This window comes from Brassica napus, chromosome C9 (genome assembly GCF_020379485.1).
Source record: "Brassica napus cultivar Da-Ae chromosome C9, Da-Ae, whole genome shotgun sequence".
Taxonomy (NCBI): domain Eukaryota; kingdom Viridiplantae; phylum Streptophyta; class Magnoliopsida; order Brassicales; family Brassicaceae; genus Brassica; species Brassica napus.
In genome coordinates, this window is record NC_063452.1 from 36,257,580 (window position 1) to 36,271,375 (window position 13,796).

The 13,796-nt window shown below is 33.3% G+C and overlaps 1 protein-coding gene across 1 annotated transcript; it reads right to left on the reverse strand.

Annotated features, from left to right (window-relative positions):
* Positions 1–995: 995 nt before the first annotated feature.
* Positions 996–7,406, reverse strand: LOC106386450 (adenine/guanine permease AZG2-like). The gene has a single exon (XM_048769481.1). It carries the CDS (start codon positions 7,291–7,293, stop codon positions 5,614–5,616), a length of 1,680 nt encoding a protein of 559 aa, XP_048625438.1. The 5' UTR covers positions 7,294–7,406; the 3' UTR covers positions 996–5,613.
* Between the last annotated feature and the right edge of the window lie 6,390 nt (positions 7,407–13,796).

Consider the following 13,796-nt stretch of genomic DNA (forward strand, 5'->3'; position numbering starts at 1 on the left):
ATTGTAAACATGTTTCCTATCTGTTTTACTGTTTTTCCATGTTCATCCTCCTTCATTGCCAGGTCAGGGAGCAGACCAGCAAGTGTCTTCATCCAAGATGGTTCATGCACAGAAGATTGAGCCACTTACCATTTCTGAGCTTAGCCAATTTATTAACACTGCTGATTCTCAGGTGTAGTGTGGTCTATTTAAATTTAATACACTTTGAGCTTAATCATCTGAGTACGAAGTATTGGAATTTGTCCAACTTCTTCTACACTTGACGGATTATCGATTTCCTCTGCACTGCTAAAGTGACCGGGATCCAGCAAGATGACGGTTGGTGTTATATTGGTTGCTCCGGATATTCAAAGAAACTTGTCCGAGAGACTCTTCCTTCACATGTGTTTCATGTAATGAATCCAATGCTGAGGCCGCACTCAGGTAAGAATTTCGCAACTGTCTACTTTCTGCATATTGAAAGCAATTGTCATATAGTTCCAGTCACTTATTTTGAACTGCTGTCCTTTCTCTGTAAACAGGTACCGAGTGACACTGTCTGTGTCAGACGACACTGATACAACATCTTTCCTTGCTTTTGATATGGAGATGGCTAAACTGACAAACATCCAAGCTTCTGAGGCTGCACAGATTGTGGTATTTTCTAAAGTCAACCACTAACTATTAAGTGGTGCTATTATTTAGATAGATCATAATATATTTAAAATGTTGTTTCCGAGTTTGCAAGGGATAGGTGTTAATGCTCAGGTTGATACTGAGCTGCCTCGGTCCCTTGCTGAGATTGTTGGGAAAACCTACACATTCCAACTTAAACTAAACGATTTCAATTTTTCTTCAAAGCATCAAACATTCACCATTTCCCGCATATTTCCATAGCGAGAGCTTGCACCTATACCAGCCTTTTTCTTACCTGTTAGTTCCGTTTCTTAACGTTAATTTTCTGCATCTACTTTTACTTCCAATATATAATCTCATCTTCGTTACCTTATTAATAGGAAGGTGCAAATGCTCCTGAGGCAGCGCTGCATGAAGTTGTGGTACCAGGAACAGATGAGAAAGATGCCAACACTTGCAATGTGGCAGAGGAGCCATCCACGTCTGATGCTTCAACTGCCGGAGGTCCTGCATCGGCCAAAAAACAAGTTGCTGCTGATAGAAATGCCCGCAAGAAAGCACGTGTGGAATGAGTCCACTACTAGCTCTTAGACAACCACAACTTCTTATCAACTACTGCTTATCTTTTAATTTTCATCAACTTCTTATCGATTACTGCTTTAGTATTTTTACCTTTCGTTTAATTCTATTTTCCTTTTGTTTTAGAACTCCATGTTGTGGTTGTCGATTAAATTATTAATGCAAATTTTTTATGAAGAAAATTTCTCTATTTCTTGCCTTCATAATAACAAATGTCATGAAGCTTCCAAGGCAAAGGTTATAAACAGTGGTATCTTACAGACAAGTGTTTTCTTCCAAAAAAACAGAAATTTACAAAGTGCATACCTTCTTTACCATATTTTGCCACATCCTCTATGGTTTTCAGAGCAATTTTTTGAGAAACATATTGAACATAATTAATAACATAATTATAAGATCAAAAAGTTTATCGCAATTTACATAATCAATTATTATTTGTTCTATTAATTAACATAAGGTCCATATCATTATTACCTCTAAAAATGACATGAACTTATAGCACTATTTCCTGCCTCTAACGTATCATATAGATCAAAATCTAATATAAAACTGAAACAAATATATATTATAAAACATCATTTAGTGTAACATAATATATATTAATTATTATTTATAAAATTATTGACACTATTATATATTACTTTAAAATATAATTTTTATAATTTTGCCGCATTACATTTGATTTTCAGTTGATTTTATTTGGAGGTGAGTGTATTAATTTATTATCGTGAGATAATTAGCTATTGTAATAATATTAAAATATTCTTAGAAATAAAAAAATTAGTTATTTATACTTTAGATTTTCTTCAACTATATCAAATTGAAATATAAATCAAAAAAGAAAAATATAAATGATTATATTTTCCATTTTTTTTTATTTGAAAATTTTGTATTTTCTACCAAAAATCAATGTTAGTGGTTTTCTTCATCTTAAACCCGCAAAAAATTTAATATTACAATTTGATCTTAGAATAAACATATTATATCTATTATTTTGAATATAAATTAAAATTTTAAATGTTTTATAAAATTAAAATTATATTTTAATATAAAATAGTCTTAGTGTAAATTCACCCGCTCGTAGGGCGGGCCAACCCCTAGTATTGAATAATCAAGAAACATATCTCCTAGTTTGCATATTCCGATCTCCATTGGCAGGGGATGGATTATAGATAGATTGGAAGTTCCGGTTTATAAAAAAAAAGAGAAATTACTCAAAATAACTCAAATTATACATATAATGACTAGAATAACTCATAAACTTTTGTATTTACTAGAATAACTCATAAGGCAAACGAAAATACCAAAACAACCATTCCCTTTATTATTCACAAAATTGCCACTGAGAATCTGATATTTATTAATAAAGAAATGTTTAATTATTTCCCAAAAAAAAATCATTTTGCCGTCGAGAGGGTCGTGGGTCGTGTTCTCCAAAGGCGACGAAAGCAAATCAGACCCTTCCTTTTCACTTCTGTCTACGACGACTTCTCCTCTGTCACAGCAGCCTTCCATTTTGTCAACTCCACCGAGCTCGCCGCCATCTCTGTTGTACAAGAGGAACCCTAAATCCGAGATCACCTCTGACAAATCCAGATTTAAATCGAAGATAAATGAAAGTGTAAGTCCTGAATCTATGCAATTCTAAGTTATTATCACATGTTCTTAAAAGTATTGTTTGATTCAATGTTAAATTTTGAAAACCCTAATTCCCAACACCTCAACACTTTACTCACATTCCCAGTGTTTTAGCTTTCCTACGGTAAGATTATGGAATGCTTTTTTGTGCGCCAATGCTATATGAAGGGAATAAGAAAAGGTTGTTGTCCAAAAGTTGAATTAAACCTTGTGCAGTTATCTTTCGAGATAACTGAATGTTCACTTGATAAACTCTGACCAGAAGTGACACTTTTTATATTTCATATACAGGTCTTACAAAGAAAAAAGATCTGCATATGCCCCTGAGGCAGGAATGAGATATGATGGTGTTTATAGGATTGAGAAGTGCTGGCTAAAAGTTGGAGTGCAGGTATGTATACAGCTTAATAACCATAATTTTTCACCAGCTATGTCTGTGCAGAGAGTTGATTATTTTTCTGACCTGTTCTTCTGTTTTCTATAGGGTTCTTTTAAGGTCTATTGTTACCTTTTTGTTAGATGTGATAACAAGCCAGCGCCATGGACCAGGTTTCATATAGATCGTCGATTCTTTTATGTTTTCTGTTTGAGTCTAACGCTGCGGGATATGCTGCAGTGACGAACATGGAGATCGTTCAAGACCTTTGCCTAAGCTTGAGGGCAATAGACATGTTTGAGAGAAACGAAACTTCGTCATTGGATCAGCGATTTTGATCTTTGGATTATACACTGTGATTTGGGGAAAAGAAAAAGAGGATTCAACTAGGACTGTAGCAGGCTCTGAGAAGTCACCGTTGTTGGTAAACACATACCTTATAAGATGTGACTGATGAAAGTGGAATACTTTTCAATGGATATGGAGCCATTAAAAGATATGGTCCCTATATTTTTTACGTGTACATTATTTATTAACTTGTACTATCATTTGGTACATACCTTGTAAAGAAGCTCTGCAACATAAGCTAAAATCATTAGCATTCTAGTGTATATATATGGTTCCCTTGTTATTGTTCTTTTCAATATACCCTGAATAAATAAGCAAAGCCTTCTTCTACAACTTATGTGCAATCTAAGATTAGCAGCCGCTAGTATGTTATGTCTATATGAAACTATCTACTTGAATTCATGGAAGCATAACCAAAGAATTTCACTCACCACAGTCAGATATTGGTGAGGCATGAAACCTTATAACTAAGTTTGAGTATTGACTCTTACCTTAGCTCAAACTCAGTAAATAACATTGTTTCTTTGATACATCATTGAGTTCATGTTTCTCCAAACATAAGGAGTGCAACAAGTGATTAAACCACCATAAAAAAGGACAACTTGATAAGGAAGAAAAGAGAAATGACAGAGATGATGACAACTACAAAAAATTATCTAATTCTAATTTTAATTAACGTAAAAATAAACCAGATTCGAAATTAATGTAAACCGATCGAAATTGAATATTAAATTAAGTTTGGTTTACATAAACCTAGATTTCCGTCAATAAATCTGCCATAACATATATTAAAAAGTCTGCCACCATATAAACAAAAAGCCTACCAACAATTTTAAGTCGGATATATAAATCTGCCATAAGAAAATAAGTCGAACATAATAAAATAAGTTGACCACAAAAATCTACCATTTATAATAAATCTGCTACCTCACTCGACAGACATATTCCTAAAAATCTGTTTTCTATTCAAATCAGACAATTAACTCTGTCGTGGAAATAAATCTGACGTTTTTAAGAAAGTCTGACACCACTTTAACAGTAGTTTATTTTTTTATACAGATTTTATAAACATACTTATTATTTGACAGATTTATTTTTTTGAAAATAAATCTGCCGTCGATCAAAAGTTAAGAGTATTTTGGTAATGTTTTTTTTGTTATAACTATAGACAAATGCAATTTCGAGCATAAAAATATTCTAATAATTTTCAAAAAATATGAGTTATTCTATTAATAACACAATTAATTTGTGTCATTTAAGTAAACTTCCCTAAAAAAAGAACAAAAAAGCATTGTTCCAGTCACGAAAATGTTGCAAAAGAAACAAAAATTGGACAACCAATGTTTCGAGGTCGACACCATTGACCAACACCAAAATAGAAGGGTAATTTTCTCATTTTTTACATAATCAAAGCATCAAAAGTTTACTCTGGGATGGAGATTCTCTCTTATTTATTTTTTCAGATCATTTTTGGCGGAAAGACAAATATTTGATTAGTCTTTAAGATTCAACTGATTTGAAATCATTTTTTGAAATTATGGCTGGAGAGTTAAACAAGTTTTAGTGAAGACATATCCATCGGTTCCTAAAAAGAAAACTGTGCAGAAAAAGATCACTCAACCTTGGCAGTATCAATTTATCTTAGTTTAAATTCTTTCTGATATTATTATTCTCCCACCATCATCACACCAAATTCACAACGACCATAAATCCAAGTTAATTAAGATCCAAACGTCTCTGATTGATGTATTTGCTACATTCAAACTGAAGAAAAGCGTTTTGCTGAAACACAAAAACAATGCATGCACAAGCAGCCGTGAATTTTAACAACACACTTCATGGCAGCTAATGCATCCAATGCTAGTTCACTACTCACTCCTACGCAAAGTAAACCAAAATAACAACAGCAACAAAAAGAAGGAACATAAATAAAACCCACCGAGCATTCATTACGGGTCTTTGCATAGTCATCCGACGACCGACCATGTGAAACGTCCACCACTTCCGGTACACTCAGACCAGTAAACCGGTTTAGTGACATCGATTACCGTAAAAAATCATACGATCTCGACGGTTGCGTCAGAGAAAACTTGATTATGTTCTCTCATGACCCGTTTCCTAACTCCGTTAAGCCACGTGACGATTCCCGAAACGATATCGTACATGCTTAGAGCAAGATATATACCAATACCAGCAATAATCCCATTAGCAATGGAATAAGTCAACGGCATCAGCAAGATCGTTATAAACGCCGTAACGGCTTCTTTAGTCTCTCCCCATCTAATATCTTTCACAACTCCCATCATCATCACACCAACCATCACTAGTGACGGTCCCACCGCCCACCTAGGCACGTTAGTCACTAACGGCGTCAAGAACATGGACACCAAGAAGTACATACCGATGATAACGGCCGTTAACCCCGTTTTCCCTCCTTCTTTCAAACCCGCAGAAGATTCCACAAAAGTCGCTGTCGTTGTAACGCCTAACGCTGACCCCACAACGGAGGAGCCTGCGTCCACTAAGTAGGCAGTGTATTCTCCTTCGAACTTTCCGTCCTCCTCCACGAAGCCTCCGATCTCAGCCATCGTGTAGAGTACTCCAGTCGTGCCAAGGAGATCGACGTAAAAGAGAGTAGCGAACGCGACCCAAACCTCGCTCTTTCTAAACTCCGTGAAGCTTATAGCTCCTAACGTTGACTGGATCTTGTGAAAGTCAACAACTTTTGTGAAGTAGTTATAGTTTGAGTCACCGAGAGGAGTGTGAGGAAAGGTTGTGACTTGGGTGTTTCTAAACCAAGAAACAACCGTAACGAAAACGATTCCATATATCATACCCCCCTTGACGTTCTTCATGAGACCGTAGCTCGTTATGAGAAACCCGACGACTGCTAACCAAAACGTAGGACTCTCCATTTTCCCTCCCAGACAAGCTCCGGTGACTGGATCTGTCTCTGAGCATGCGGTCAACGTTACTAAAGTTGACTTATCGGGTCCCACAAGACCAACACCTTGGTTCATCTGCAAACCAACAAAGGCAATGAACATTCCGATACCAACAGCGCATGCTAGTCTCACCGTTTGAGGGATGAGACGAGCCAGTCTTCCGCGGAGTCCTAAAGCAGACACTGCAAGAAATGCGCATCCCTCGAGTAGCACAATGGCCATAGCGGTATGGTAAGAGATTGAACCGGAACCGCGAAAACCAACCACGTCGTATGCGATGTAAGCGTTGGCACCCATACCAGGAGCAAGTCCGAATGGGAGATTAGCTAACAACCCCATAGCTAAAGATCCCACCATGGCTGACAAAGATGTGGCTACAACGAGGTCCTTTTTGACCCTCGCAAGACATTCTTCGTAGCCTTGGTTGGAGCCAAGGACGCAGTTCGGTTTAGGTGATGAAGAACCAGAGTCGGTGGAGCAGTCATGGTCATGGAAGGAGCAAGTGGCACCAGAGTCAGCTAGGATGGTGGCGTTTACGGTAATGATGTAAGCCATGGTGAGGAATGTGGCTGTTGCAGCTCGTAGTTCGGTTGTGAAATTTGATTTTCTTGCTTCTAGCTTGAAGTAACGACCGACTATGCTCTTTGAAACGGTATCATTTAGATGTTTCTTAATTTCGTTCCATGACTTGCACACCTTCGTCTCTCTCCCCATGACGGAAACCAAGAGAGGAAAAGAAACAAAATATGAGGAATTTAGGGAGGAAATGCAGGTGGAGGATGCCAGATACATATGAAGGCCCTTTAATGTTTATTATTTTTTTTCTTTTTCAATTGACAAATATTTAGTAAATATCATATTTTTATATATTTGTGTTTTATTTTATAAAAGACTCGCAGGTTTATTTTTTTTTTTTTTTCAATTGACAAATATTTAGTAAACGTCATATTTTCATATATTTGTGTTTTATTTTATAAAAGACTTAAACTTTTTATCTGTATTTATCGTATTTCATTTTAAATGACTATTTATGTTTAAAAAATTAAACTTTATTTTTTAATGAATTAAGTTGGTATAACTCTGATAAATTAATTTTATTATGTGTTTAATATTTTAATAAAAAAAAACAATACACTTTTCAATGAGAAAATTCAATTTTTTTATGAATGCTTAAATTATATTAAGAAAAGAGAAAAAAATAATAATTAAGAATGGTTGAAAAAAAATTATTTGAACTTGGACTCAATGGCCCAAAGGAAAAAAATATGTGAGAATTGGATGTGATTTATTAATCGGTCCAAATGACCCAAGAGAGATCTGATGTGGGCTGGATCCGAAAAAAATGACCCAATATAAATGTGTTATTAATATTACTTGATTGCCCTTAATAAAACATGCAATGTTAGTAAAGAAAATGGCAGACTAAGGTAAAAAAGACAATAGGATCCTGCTTTAATAGTATATATATATATATATATATATATATACAATATAGTTTAACAACTAGTAATTAGTAAACATGTGAACACAAACTAAGAACATTACCGATGCATTTTGTTATTTTTCGTTTAAAATTGAAAAACTTTATAATAGATATGAGATTTGTTCCCATATATTGCTCTATAATATTAATCTTCAAATATAGAATATAATATAAAAGAATGTTATTTCTAAATAGAAAAAAAAAATAATTATTTTTGAAGAACAATAGAGATGAATTCAACTAATTTTGTCTATAGATGTTATTATAAAAGCAAATATACAGATGCTTTAGAAATGCTCTAAAATATATACAGTTGACGAATAAAAGACACTCGAATATACTCAAAAGCCAAAAGAAAAACAAAACAAATAAAAAAGACTTAAATCTTTTTCGTTTCAATTAATAATAAAACTAATATGAAGGCTCTCAACCACGTGATACGCTCTTGTGTGTGTGGAGAAAATCTATCACAGTCTAAGCTTAGTTTAAAATCCTGATTAGAAAATTGATACATAGGCCTCGAAAAAGTTGTTGCCTAAACGAAGTTATGAATTGGCTTCGGTCCAAGAATCAAATTAATTCGTTTTTTTTTTGGGAAAGAATTGACAAATCAACAAAATAAATTTAGCAAAGGCGGTCTTCAAAATTTTCTTGCAAAGTGTAAAAATAAATTCCACTACGTATCAAAAAATTGAAATAGAACAACATGTTGGATATGGACCCGAATACCTGATATACCAAAATTTTTACCACTTTTTAATCATTGTACAAGTTTTTTATAGAACTTTTGTTATGTATTGTAGTCATTTCAGGTTTACGTATAATTCGTACAACTTTAGAGATTCTTGAACTATTTAAAATGCAAAACTACACAAATGCGTTAAAAGTTTAGCAATAGATAGAGAAATTTCCAGGATCTGGCTAAGTTCATATTTTGATACAGTATATAGAATTGAGTTAACTTTTCAATTATATAGAATTGAGTTAACTTTCCAATGTCACCGGTTTGAAGTCGATCATATGGTTAGATCAAAATTTATGCTCGGTCTACTGAAAAGTGGTCTATCTGACGCGCGGGAGAAAACTATCGAGGTTTTAGTCTAGTATCAACCGACACCACCTTGGTGTCGAACGAAATTTCAACACACTTCCTGATTCATATCTGACGAGTTTTTATCAAGTTCTAAGAATTCAGTTTAGCTAAGAAATTTCCTTTATTTACAAATGAACACAAAACATGTTTAACATATATTTATCTTTTTTTCCAGCCTTTTTTAGGCTAAGTTTTCTTTTAGGTTTGGTGAGAAGATTAAACTCCTCCAGAGATCTGTTGAGAACTCTTTTTAATTTATATAATATCTATGTAGACTCTGATTTGTGTTATTTCTTTCATGACAGAGTAGTTTTCTTTTTAGATTTAAGGATTTTATGAGTTTAATGTCAAACTGATAATCATTGATTGCTAGGGTTATTCATAGAATTCTACACTAGGATTGTATATCATACTAGGATCTAGAGACATTAACTAGAATCTAGAATCGTAGGATCATTGCGAGACACGAGAGTGTAATCAATACCTGAATCTAATCGTAGGCTAAGTTTTCTTTTAGGTTTGGTGAGAAGATTAAACTCCTTAAGAGATCTGTTTAGAACTTTTTTTTATTTATATAATATCTATGTAGACTCTGATTTGTGTTATTTCTTTCATGAAAGAGTAGTTTTCTTTTTAGATTTAGGGATTTTATGAGTTTAATGTCAAACTGATAATCATTCATAGAATTCTACACTAGGATTGTTTATCATACTAGGATCTAGAGACATTAACTAGAATCTAGAATCGTAGGATCATCGCGAGAGACGAGAGTGTAATCAATACCTGAATCTAATCTTCTTGAACTAGATTTCCTTTCGCAGCGAGGTTCGGTCTAGGATTTTTAGTTGAAAAATATTGAATCTAGTGTATTGTTGTTTGATTCATCAGATACACAATAAGAGTTGGTATTAGATTAGAGTTAGACGTCTGGTAGTTTATCGCAGCGAGAGTTGTATAACTTACTGATTGCATTTGAGTTTTGGAATTGAATCTTACAAATCCTTTGCACCATCTCTTATTTGATAAATCCCTAGGTCTAACGTTTTCTTCCATCGTTACAGACTCTCTTTGATTTACTGTCTTCTTTTCCACTTTTGAATTATCCGCCTAGCTTAATTTGAATCCAAAGTCTATGGTGCAAAATATTGAATCTCTATTGATATGATCCTTAAATACTACTACAAAAATGTTATTTTTGAGAGTTGCTTAAGGTAATTTGAGCATATCAATTATACAGAACCCGAGTCGATCCAGTCCCAAAAGAAAAACAAGGCCAACGAACAATAAAAAAAAGAAGAGATTTTAGGTCCATTCTCAATTAGCAATCCACCTGCTTGCGAAGAAGGATTCTGATACAAGCAATGGGACGGTGATATACCATGGATTTTACCCATTTTTAGCCATGGTATATAGGTGTTTTAGGAACTATCTAGTATGCTTTAGAGTCTTTTAAGCACATTTACAGGTTCATGAGTGATTTGGAGAAAAATGATGATTTGGATGCATTTTGGAGATAAAATGAGAGGAAACTCGAAGCTGACCATCGAACCAGTTTGAGGTCGACATTCAGAGTCCACCATCGATCGATGCGCAAAGCCCAGCCGGCTTAAAACCCAAGTTTAGACATATTTATAGAAATATCCATGGCGACTTTTGACCTAATATTTATGTGCTCTGCTATCGTTCTAGGCAACACACGCTTTCTACACTTTCTAGTTTTTACACATCAAACTACTCCTAAGGTTTTTAGTAGATTTAAGGAGAAGATCCAAGACTCCTTCAGAGATATATTGGAACACCAGTGTGTCTAACTGTAATCTATTTATGCATTCTTTTATGATTATTGTTATGAATTGCTTTGCTATGTCGGAGTAGTTAATCTTGTTAGGTTTAGGGTTCAAATAGAATTATGAAGGATTAGCCCTAAATATAGAATTGCTGAGTTGTTTGTGATATCCATCAATTGAATTGCTCTTATTGCTTATGTTCTAGAGTAGCTAACTAGAACCCTGATATTAGGATAATTAGGCGCAAGCGGAAGGCTGTTCTTTTACCTGAAATAATTCATATTGTGGTAGGATTGCTAGAAATAAATGAAAGTTGATCTAGGAAACCTAGTGAACATAGTTCAAATCCGCTCGGTAAAGCTTACTGGAAGGAACATCGATCGACAACCCTATAGGTGTATCGATCGACATTCTGAAAGGTGTATCGATCGACTATCCATCGATACCATCGATCGACACTTTCTCCAGGTCAACAAACGATAGTTGAGATCTGAGATCCAAACAATTGAGATCTGAGATCCAAACAATAGATATCCTAAACAAACGGAAGTTGATAGAATATTACTTTGTTTGAGTTCTAAAATATCCAATATTCAACCTAGCTTCTATACTATTATAATCCTGATTACCTGAATAGAAACCCTAAGTCTAACACTTTCTCATATTGTTTACAAAACCTCAAAACCAATCAACCAAACAATTGTTCACCAATGGTTGCAATTTACTATTTTCATAATTTATCTATCTTAATCATAAACTGTTTAAGATCTTTCGTGTGCCCCAGTTCTTTGTGGATTTGATCCTTAAGTATTATAATTCGATTTCTTAAAAAATCACTTAGGGTAATTTGAGTGAAATCGGACGGTTTAAAATGAGAACGCAAGACCTAGACGCAGCTTTGAACATAACTACTAATTGCTTTGTCGATGACTGTGCAAGTGAGTTGCTGTAATGAAGATTACATGGAATAGTTGAAGCAAAGAAAAAGAAATGGATCTTAAAAGGAGGAAGAAGCGAGAAGGAAAAAGAGAAAAAGAAAACGACTACCCGATCTTAAACTATTGACTATATACTATTCATTCTCGAGAATTCAAATTGGTATCATCTTTTCCCCTTTGGTTTGTGCATTTCAATAAACAAAATCTCTGGTGTCATCTTCTATAACTATTGTTTTTCTAATCTCTAAATTTGGTTACAGGTTTTAGAATTTAACACAACACTAAACACTAGATCACGATCCGCGCAACTACGGGGATTTTTGTTTTCAGTTATTTTTTATAAACATTTTGTTTTCAATTCTAAATTGGTATATATTATAATATATACGAGGTGTGTCTATCAATTTTTAAAACATAATAATTTTACTGTATATTTTTTTATTGAATAGATTGTTTGAAACTTTCACATGTATTTGTATCTTCTTCTATATATATATTTTTGGATTATTATTTCATTATTGAAATCGTAACTATATATATAAAGATTGGTAAAATATTATTTTATTGTCATCTTCAAAGATATTGTAACATTTCCCAAATTAAGAAAGTTTTTATAAAAATTAAACTTTTAGCTTCATAGATTTATATTATCGAGTAAATAATTAAACATTTAGTTTTTGTTTAATTTTTAAAATAAATTATAGAGTTTTAAATTTGTTTTCATTGGTTTAAGGTAGTATAGATTAATCATTGTTAGATAATGATGATTTTTGTTATTAAAAAAAATCTTTATAATTTTAAAAATTAAAATCGATAATTATTTAAATAATTAACATATGAAGGTATACTATTACAACATTAAATTATATCTATTTAATTTATACAATCTATAAATCCAATGGATGATCTATTGTTTAAATCCAATTATTGATAACCCAATAAAAATTTTTCGTAAGCCCAAAATTATCAGGTAACTAATTTTTGTTTGGGAATAAAACGTGCTGTAAACCTAACATATTTTGTAACTTGTATGGGGTGTATTGTCGGTGATCTTCATCGTCCCCTCTGTTTCCTCTGTAACCTAAATAGGTAGAAAAACATACGAATTTATAAAAAAAACTTCAATCCATAAGTAAGTAAAAACAACAGCTTGACGAAATTCAGGTACCATAATAACTAATTTTCCTTTCCTCGAGAAGTGAATATCGGTTGGAGTTTCTGGAAAATGAAAACACCTCTTACGATTTATAACTTTTAAAAAACAGTCATAGCATTTACTAATATACATTAAGGTATTTATTTAAATCACATACCTCTTCATGCCTCCTTCGCTTATAGTTGATTCTGTTTCGAAAAATATAGGAAACCATTTGAGAAGGTCAGAGCTTACAATCATATAATCTTTGTTTATGTCGCTTACACTCATAAACCCGGTCCAAATACGAGTTATAGAGTTATATGTCTTTGACTGAAAAAACAAAAGTATTAACAACACCACGGAAACACAATAAAACTTCATATTCATAACAAATAAGAAACTGGCATACGAGTTATAGAGTTCTATGTCTTTGACTGATAAAACAAAGGTATTCATACTGAAAAACAAAAGTAATCTTGATTTTTTCATATGTTTTTGTAGAATGATTTTATTTTATCATTGATATGGGTATGATAAAAATAATATATGTGTCGTCCAAGAAAAAAGAAAGAGTAATATATGTTAATCATTCAAATTAGAGTTAAACCAATAGGAATATTAGTTTTCTTAAAACATAACCGTGAGATAAGTTGGTTCCGATCGTTAAGGGAATAAAGCAGATCAAACAAGTAATAAAAGAAGAATATACTCAATGGAGAGTTTGTCCACGTCAGATTAATAATTCAGACCAATCAGGAACAGGTTTTTGTACACATCAGATACGTTCTCCGTGTGGGCCTACTTCAACGTATGGGGTTAGATTAATTTGTTTCAGCCCAAGTGGACCCATTCAGAA